At 39.2% G+C, this 9935-nt stretch overlaps 1 protein-coding gene across 1 annotated transcript; it reads right to left on the reverse strand.

The window, feature by feature from the left end:
• Positions 1-1355: 1355 nt before the first annotated feature.
• LOC110067041 (ubiquitin-conjugating enzyme E2 T-like) lies at positions 1356-9872 on the reverse strand. The gene is made up of 6 exons (XM_020774318.2): positions 9639-9872; positions 7860-7929; positions 6936-7041; positions 5993-6091; positions 2700-2801; positions 1356-1765 (listed from the first exon to the last, which is right to left on the reverse strand). The coding sequence occupies exons 1-6, from the start codon at positions 9745-9747 to the stop codon at positions 1610-1612; spliced, it is 642 nt and encodes a 213-aa protein (XP_020629977.2). The 5' UTR covers positions 9748-9872; the 3' UTR covers positions 1356-1609.
• Positions 9873-9935: the final 63 nt, after the last annotated feature.

Consider the following 9935-nt stretch of genomic DNA (forward strand, 5'->3'; position numbering starts at 1 on the left):
ACACTCGTCACGGGGGGTCACGGGGGATGACGGCCGGCACAGGTGTCAATGGGTTAAACATCATTCAAAGATGGCATTTCTAATCCGTTATCCATCTCTGTATAACACTTTTATGCGATATGTCTGGAGACGGACAAGGTAGACATTTGGGGCTTTGAGCAGGCCGAGAAAAATCTGGGCACCAGTCCCTTGACTACACAGTACACAGCACATGCCAACAGGCTAATTCAAGCGGTCTGCTCGATCAGAGCGCGTTTTTTTTTCATTATTAGTACTAGAGACTTTCCTTCATCGAGGCATGCCTCATGCTTCAATAAAACAAGTGCTTTGGATAAATATTAGCCTTTCCAGCATAATAGTGAGATTTTTAAAGCATCAAACATTAACATGATAGTGAAAACTTCCAGGCGTAGTCAATCGATAAAAATCGATATTGGAAATCAATCTATTCAGTCGATATCAATAGCTCATCGCTGTCGATTGACATTAGTAATCAATAACAATCGATAACTCACAGAAAAATTTCTTTATCAATTGCTCATTATTGGCAAAAACCCATTTACAATCGATAATTCCTGTCTTCAGGAATGTCAATAATTATCGTTATCGATTAAAAGAAAATCGACAATAACCACCGCAATTATTCAGATGGTTTTGTCATTGTGTAAAATAATACCTGGAACAACACGAGACGTTCATCTTCAGCATGCTACTAGATTGTATTTTCATTTTGGCCTACCCCGAGATCTGTTCTTACGTTTGTTTTAATTTCTTATGCCCCCCTCTCCCCCTTTTCAATGTTGAAATATGCTCCATGGACGCTCACGTGGTTACGACATTGAAAAGGGGGTCGAAATGTGAAAATTGGACATTGAAAAACACAGGGTTTTTTTTTTTGGGGGGGGGGGGGAGTGTCTCCACTGCTTTAGTCCATGACTGTAGCAAAGAAAGATGTAAAGCCCAAAATGTTTCTACCAGCTGTCAGTGATTGTAAAAGGCAAGCAGGCTATGATAAATTGACCAAATAAAACCATTATAGACAAATTTTGTCAAACATTTTATCAGCATAACTTGTAAAAGAACAAACATAATTTCTGATACCATTGGATAATAATCGATACCAACAGATGAATCAGTCGCTATCGATTACTATCGGTAATTGATAACAATCGATAAGTCACAACTTTTATCTTTATCAATTTTCATTAATTGCTATCGTCAATCTTCAACTGATATTGATTATCCGTTTATTGATTGACTATGCCTGGAAAATTTGAGCATGTGCAAAGCCAAAGAGTAGTAAATCTTTCCTTCACATATTTTTCAGGAGGTTTACAATCGAAATCAGAGAAAACTTGAAGAACTGAATATTTTATTTCATGAATTGTTACATATTTCTTATACAGTGGTTTTTACTCAATTTATTACAAAGAATTTTGTATTTTTTTAAGAAAATGTCAACAAATGCAACTAGCAAGCTTGACAAAATGAAACTACATTGTATTTTTCAAATGACTCAGGCATACAGGTTAAGGGTGGCCTTCTGAGTTCATAACGAATTAAATTTAATTTGTTCACTGATCCTATCACAGAATGTTTCTGAACAAGGCTATTCATTATTTTGTTTCAGCGTTTTGGTTTCTCTAGGGAGGTGTGCAGAGGCTGCTCTCTTGACCCCCTGGCTGGGGTGGACAGGAGGGTTGTTTTCTGGATTCTCTTCATCACTGCTGTCCTCAGCTTCAACATGAGTGTCACTTGAAGAAACCTGTCAAGAAAACCAGTTTGGCTAGTTGATGTTCAGGTTTATCATCTTTTGTCTGTGTGGTTACCAAATGCAATCTTACAAATTTCCAGTTACCAAATACTGCATGAATGATGGACTAGTAGCCACTCAGCTGTGTTCTACTGGAAATCCATGAATCTGGTTGATTCTCTCATTGTTTTCTATTCCCTGATAGACAACGATCGCACATGTACTGCTCTTGAAACTGAAAATTATTGAATCTAAAAATATGCAAAATTGTAGGTCTTGTGGTGTAATCCTTTAGAGTGTCTACTAAAATAAGACTAGTCACCCTCATTTTCTATATGAGAGATAGCCAACTTGGCTACACCTCATTGACTATTCCCTCATAGAAAACTAGGGCTTGTAGTCTCAATTGTTACAGTGAATTGTGCTTCGTCCTTATAAAAATATATCCCAAAATAGCTAAGAGTTAAAATAGCAGGGCGTTCAGAAGCAGAGTTTGTGACTTAATTCTTTCTCTCCTCTCAGGGCTTGCAAAAAGTGCCATCCAGTCATCTGGGACAAGCACTAGTAATGTTTCATTCTAACTTGCACAATGAGCAAGGGCCCAAGCAAGTCACCTTGAAACATTACGAAATGAGTCAGCTAAGAACTAAGACTTGCCCAGGGTAAGCAAGATTTGAGAGCTGCTTGTCTGAGGGGCAAGGTGGAATTCAATTTTTTTTTTCCAGCCCTGCCTCTGGGAGAACGGGGCCATAGCAGAGTTTGAGAAATTTTTGGCCAAGTAAAACATGTCTAGAGTAGACAGAGAACGAAGCAAAGATGGTGTCATCCCTATTATTTCCAATTCTACCATAATCCTGGCAACTGAAACAAAACACATACCGGTAAACATTATTGATAATATTTCACATGGCTCAACAGTGTTAAAACATTTTAAGACCAACCGTACCTTTACTGAAGCAGCTGTAACTTTGTTACTAGTCGCATACTTTTGAGTCCATTCTTTTGCTTTTTCAAGAAACTGTGGCTTGTTGTACTTGAATTCATTAGACTGCAGGAGCAAAAAGATTTTAGAATGGCATGCATTATGCAAGTACATGTATTAACTTTCATTCTGTAGGTCTACTGGCATGCATTTGTCCAGGTAGCCTGCAGAGCAGGGAAGAGCACAAAACACGATACACAAGTGCAGAGTGCTACCATGAACACGAACCAACATAGCCTTTTCCAATCCGGCATTCCCAGGCCATTTTGGGCTCAATCGTGTCATCCTGCCTCGCTCAGAATGACCATTCTGATTCCAGAATTAGAGTTGCAGAAGTCACTCTGTGTAATATAGATCTGTAACTTATGATGTTCTGTTTTTCATTCCACTTCTGCTATCTGGCATCCCACCTACATGAATCGAAATGAGCAAATGCCGCTCCTGCTGAAGTATTATTCCTGCATCCCACCATCAAAATTTCTGTCTTCCCACATCCTGCCAAACATATGGTAGACCCTCTTTGTATAAAATAGACACAACTTGATCAGACTGACATTGCCTGACATGTATGCTTTTGAAATGCTAAACAACATTTGAAGAAGCTAGTCATAAAAGGGGATAAGTGACGATTTTGGTTGCTTTTCTTTTTTCTTGCTCCAAATTAGCTGAATTTTTGCATGTGGTCTTCAATGTAATAGAAAAACGTGTTCCTGTATTTTTGCCGCTGGTTTTTGCTTCGCTTTATAAAGACGCCGCTAGGAAAACCGAGTGGTTTTTTGCATACGCAATATCCTGAAAACGAAGCAAGGTTTAGCGCAAAAACTACGGGACATTGCTAAACATACCTAAACAAAACTCTATGCGAAATTTGAAGCGTTTTCGACAAAGTTCACTTTTGATTAAAATACCTAACGCCCTTTTCCCGCCGAGGCTGCAAATAAACGAAGCCGGGCCTTTGTTATGATAAACAGAGCCGATCCTTTGTTATAATAACCAAGCCAAGCCTTTGTTATAAGTCGAAGTCTCGCCTCGGTTTATCATAACAAAGGATCGGCCCGCCGCGACCGCAGGGACTTTGATCTCACTTAGAAAGCAGCAAAATGTCAATTTCACGCAACGTATAAGCTCAAAAATGTTGATTCTAGGTCAAAAAAGGTTTAAATGTTGATTTCACGTTAACGCGTGACGGCAAGGATGTTGGTTTCACTTAGAAACCAGCAAAATGTCAATTTAACGCAGCGCATAAGCTCAATGATGTTTATTTCAGGTCTAAGTAGGTTGAAATGTTGATTTCACGTTAACGCATGACGGCAAGGAGGTTGATTTCTCTTAGAAACCAGCAAAATGTCAATTTTACGCAGCGCATAAGCTCAATGATGTTGATTTCAGGTCTAAATAGGTTAAAATGTTGATTTCACGTTAACGCGTGACGGCAAGGATGTTGGTTTCACTTAGAAACCAGCAAAATGTCAATTTCACGCAGCGCATAAGCTCAAAAATGTTGATTTCAGGTCTAAATAGGTTAAAATGTTGATTTCACGTTAACGCGTGACGGCAAGGATGTTGGTTTCACTTAGAGACCAGCAAAATGTCAATTTCACGCAGCGCATAAGCTCAATGATGTTGATTTCAGGTCTAAATAGGTTAAAATGTTGATTTCGCGTTAACGCGTGACGGCAAGGATGTTGGTTTCACTTAGAAAACAGCAAAATGGTAGGAGCCCATGATGGGCTCCTGAAAATGGTAATTTCACGCAACGTATAAGCTCAAAAATGTTGATTTCAGGTCAAAAAAAGGTGTAAATAAAAATAAAACAAAACAAATAAACATTTCAATAAACACTTTTTCAAATACGGCAACGTCTTCAATGGCTAAAAAATCACGAGATAAAACATAGTTTTCGACAAACGCGATCGTAGCTTTATGTCACGCACCGCCATAACTTCCAAGTTCAAAATGCGCTGGTACCTCTTATGCCTGATGAGGACAACAACTTTGGCGGCTGTTTAGTTTTGGATTTAAGAATTTGATGACTCCACGTGAAAACGCTCTATAAATAGGGCTGACAGATTAACAGATTAACCCTTCTGCACAACGTACGGGTCTCCATACATCTGCATGTCCCCTGATCCCAGAAGCTCAAAACACTACAAATCATGCCGATTTGAAATAAAATCAACGCAAACTGGATCACAGATCTGTTACAATCGATCGCCACTTGCTGGCCATTATTATGTTTAAATCTAGTTACCAGTTCGAGAAACGTCCGCAGAACGTAATCGCAATGCATGCCGGGAAGGATCTTTACACCTCGTGCGCGGGAAGACATGGCGGTCGATACAAGACAAATTTTATCACTCTAAAACCAGTTCTCGCTTTCCAAACTTTGACGCTAGCAACGCTTGGCAAATGGGCCACAACTCACCAGAGGGTATTTTTCTTGGGCAAGAACTGCTCTTGGACTTTGCTACCTGGCTCGATCTGACTTCGAACGCCGATAACACGATTACGGTATATCAGCTGCCTTCGAAGTTTCAGAACACATTTTGATTCTTTAAAACGTGCTGATGACTTACGGGTTTATCGAGGCTTTATGATGCCTCTCAACCACCAGGTAGGCACACAAGGTACTTTAAAACAATGCTTAAGATATTAGTTGACAGAGCTCTAATACGGCACATCTCTTTTTTGTTTGATGGCATTTCGTTTGACGCTCGATCGATTCACGTGTTGTGTTCACGTCACAATAACCGGTGTAAACAATCCGTTCCCAGATTTCCGCTCTATATGCTGTGGGATTTGGTTTTGACTTCATACACTATAAAGAGTCTGCCTGTTTGCTGTTCAACAAATAAACTCCTAAAGACATGGCTAGGAAAAGCCAAGTTTTTTGCCTACGTTTTAACTCGAAAACAAAGCAAAAACCAGCGACAAAAATACAGAACCACATTTTTCTATTACATTGAAGACCACATGCAAAAATTCAGCTAATTTGGAGCAAGAAAAAAGAAAAGCAACCAAAATCGTCACTTATCCCCTTTTATGACTAGCTTCTTCATTTTATTAAATTACATAATTCAGGGTTCCAGCTTTCCCTTAGTTTGTCTTAGTTTGCTCTTTTAATGATTTAGTTGGCAGACGACTTCTCTGATCCCTTGCCCATTGGGCAAGTGAGAATGAAAGGTACCTACCTGCCCAGAAGGAGAATATACTTTTTTGAACCTGCAATTACTTAATACTAATTAAAAAATAATTACAATTTCAGCATCGAGTGGATCCTCTGGGTTTGGTTCTGCCATCAGAAGTTGGATCGATGTCAGCACAGTTGAAATGTTCCACGCTGGTTTCCAAGCTCCCTGTAATTAACATTTCAAAAAATTGTGTTAAACATGGGAATGTTATCATGACTAACAGTTTCCACAGCACAACTTGAAGCTGTGTGCAGTGGATACCAAGAGTGAAAAAGACGGAAACTGCTTCAGCCTGATGCTCTGCATAAGAAAGCTGGGTTGTGTTTTAAGAAGTAAAACTACCATCAGTGGTTTCTGTAAGGGCCACCCAGGCACCAGACAAATTGACCAGCTGTGAGGATGATTTTGCCCACCTGGTTTGACCATCTACCGGTCCAAAGTTTTTCTTAATATAAAGAATTTCAGTTCAAAAAGTATTGCCTGCCTGTGAAAACCAGTTATCCTTGAGCTGAAATCGTAAATTTATACCAAACCCCTGTGCCATTTCTAGGTCTCATGTCCATGTATGTACTGTATTCCAATGTGGTGTAACGTTAAAAAATGCAAATGAGCCAAACTGGCACAAACTGTCATATCTTGCGTTTCACTCTCTGCCCTGCTAATCCGCCTGTTCTGCAGGCTACTCATCCAGCTGTAATAGTATGACACTAGAAATATTATTACTGCATGGTCATTCCTGGATCAAAATCGACATCCCATCAGAGGTTAGACCTCAGGTTATCATCAGCTTGCCTCTTACATTAATACAAATTGATGTAGATTCATCTGCAGCGGGAGATGCAACAAATGGCTTGTAAAAGTGTCTTGCTCAAGAACACAACATGTGACCACAGCCAGAATCAACCTTGACAGCTTGATCAGGAGCCTGGCTAGTGCACTAAAAATTAGGCCCCAGGATTCCAAATGTGTTCTTCTTCGTCAATGTATGCAAAAATATTAGTTACTGTACCTTTGGAGGCATTTGAAGAGTGTCAAGACAGATGCGGCCATTTCCATCAATGTTTGGATGATAGATTTTAGTAACAAACCGCACTTTAGGAGGGTAAAATGGGTATCTGCAAATAACAAAAGGATGATTATTACGTGTCCATTTTTGTTCGTTTACCACACTTTATAATTTACAATTTTACAATACTAAATTTACTTACATCACAAACATTACTTGCAATTTATAATAACTTGCAGCACTGCTTACAACAAGATGCTAGCGCTACTTGCAGCACTAACATTACAATATTATTTGCTGCATTGCTACATATTATTTGGTGTGTCTATTTTCCTAGGGTGCGTTTCTTTAAGAAAATCCAAGACTGCGTTCTTAAATCCGAAATGGATTTTGCGTTTCTTTTCTAAACAGATTATTCCAATATCTCTTGGATCATGGTGCATCAAAGGAACGGAAGAATCCACTCCGGGCAAGGATTCTTTGGTTCCTTTGATGCACCATGATCCAAGTGATCTAGGATCGATCAGTTTAGTAAAGAAATGCAAAATCCGTTTTCGGATTTAAGAATCCAATCTTGGATTTTTTTTTAAAGAAATGCACCCTTAGTGTTTTGGATATTCATCAACTCTATAAGTTGCAGATTGAGGCTGTTTTTAAAAAGGGAATTGTATCCTTCAATGCTATTGCAAAGCCTATGAAGGAAAATTAAGGAATCAAAGAACTTAAATGTATTTTGGTCAGCTATCATACATGTAACAGCTTTACACAAAGCAAGGGATCAAATAGTGCAATGTATGACAAAGTCGTTATTACCTACATTGTACACACTGGGACACGTCTTGTTACTAAAGACACAACAAAAAATGTCATGCCGTGATAGACGTCAACAATGCAGGTAGTGTACATATATACAAAGTGTCTACCAACCTCTCAGGAAGTTGAATTTCCAGCTTAAAAGTCCCTCCACTATAGGGTGTTCCTTTTGAACCTAAGATTTCTAAAGAAAAAAAAAGAAAAATAATCACAAAACTTATACACATTATCCAGTCTTCAGAGCTTAAAAGAACTTGACCTGATGTTAGGCATACAGATATTTTTCTAAGCATTCAGTATGGCTCTCTCCTCTGCAGAAGTTGTTCAAAGCACTCCTCATAGAAATCTGTTCAAGGTGAGTGCAGGCACCAAGTCAAAAGGATCCACTGGGTAGCAAACCTCTGCCATCACTTTCCACATTATTTTATGCCTGCACTCACATCTCTTAACAAACTCTCCCCACAAAAAAAACCCTTTTGAGCCAATGCAGAAGAGACCGGGCATACAGTACAACCCTTGCAAAGCAGCAAACATGCTTCAGTGGTAAAGGATTGTTTTTCTCTCTCTACCTTATGAAGAGTTCATTTGGCATCTGAGATTTATTCTGAGATTCTGGCATACACAAAGTATTTTACAACTTTCTAAGCACATCATAAACCATTTGATCATGTTCTGGCTGATTAAGCCATGAAATGTTTGACAATCTACGAGTGGAGATCTCGAGCAAGTCTTCAGACACTTCATTTCAAGAAGAAAAATGTCTGCTGAGGGAGTATACATGTAGGACATGCTTGATGGATGTTCAACATAATTATTAGATGGCTTGCTCCTGTAGCCGACATACATTGTAACACATGCTCTGATTGGCTAATTGTAGGGCATTATTCTCCCACAGGTCAATTAATGGCTTGCAAAAACAAAGCAAAATGCCATATACAGTAATAAACAACCCATCAACCTCAAACATTTGGTCTTAACAGAAAAATCTCAAACCTCGACCTTACAGTATTGACCTCGCCATCACTTGGTTAATCAGCCAGGCTGCGTTTTTGTGACGTCATTCTGTCCGAGACATTTTGTCCAATTAACCAATTGATATCAGTTTTTCATGTGTCTGTCCTGTTATCAATCGTGAATTTCATAAGATTGTCAAAGTAGGTGTGGATAGCCAAGTGGATCCATAGACTACTTTGACTATGTGATGCTATGACAAAATTAATTGTCTATTCATTCTCAACAAATCGTCAAATTATCCACTCTTGCTCATCGATGCATCGCATCAATTATAAATTCATGTGTCTGTCCACTTACTCACAATGAAAATTAGCTAATGAGGGCACAAGAATTTCTGCAGATATATAAATTTGTAAAAATGGCTTCTGACAAGCCTTTTAACCACCACTCTGGGTTATGGCTGCTCTTGAGCCGTATTATTTTGAGCCAAACATGCTCCAAACTCCGAAAATGATAGCGGTGAAAATAGAGAAGTGGATAATCGCTTGGAAAAAAATACACTGTGCTTACATTGTGTAGGAGCATTGTGGAGGTTTTTCTCCTTCCCGCCAATTCGGAGTCGGACGGAATGACGTCGCATATATAAACACAGTCTGGCTGCCAAGTACAGTTTTGGGCTTCTTTCGAGACAAATTTCCTCAGGATAGCGGGGACTTTTAAGGCTGAAATTTCGGTGAGTGGAAAAGCGAAATGTTTACTCAAGCTATAGGCAAGGTAAGCTTTTTGGAGTGACCTCCTTTAAGCTAGCGCTCTCCAGCGCTCTACAGATTTAAGAAGATCTTGCGGGGAATGTCAACTTTCTTAAATGGCACGCTTTCAGCCAGTCTATGATAAACTTAAGACTATAAACCAAGGAATAACAAGGAATCAAGTCAAAACCTGCTTGCAGCTTATCAATTTGGTCGTCAACTGGCCAACATGAGATTCCAGGCGGTGGTTCCTTCTTTAGAATGCTAAGTTCTCGCTGCATACGGGTGTTTCTCTGCATCTTGATACCGAGTACCGAGTACCTAACTAGAACAATTTGAACAACTTAAAATTCTCCCCTATACAGCCAAATACACGTTGATAACTGTTCACAGCACAGAAATACTAGTATCAGCCATGTTTGAAAACAAGCGCGAAAATGACACTGTCAAATAGATTAGCCAATTGTGAACCTTTAATTTGATCACG

Source organism: Orbicella faveolata, unplaced genomic scaffold, assembly GCF_042242905.1.
Source record: "Orbicella faveolata isolate gen_17 unplaced genomic scaffold, um_ofav_v1 contig_46, whole genome shotgun sequence".
NCBI classification, from domain to species: domain Eukaryota; kingdom Metazoa; phylum Cnidaria; class Anthozoa; order Scleractinia; family Merulinidae; genus Orbicella; species Orbicella faveolata.

Coding starts and splice junctions, on each gene's coding strand:
- LOC110067041 (XM_020774318.2), bottom strand. CDS start 9,747: ATGCAGAGAAACACCCGTATGCAGCGAGAACTTAGCATTCTAAAGAAG. Junction 7,042..7,859: donor GAAATTCAACTTCCTGAGAG/GTTGGTAGACAC, acceptor TGTTATTTGCAG/ATACCCATTTTACCCTCCTA. Junction 1,766..2,699: donor TTACAGCTGCTTCAGTAAAG/GTACGGTTGGTC, acceptor TTTTCTTGACAG/GTTTCTTCAAGTGACACTCA.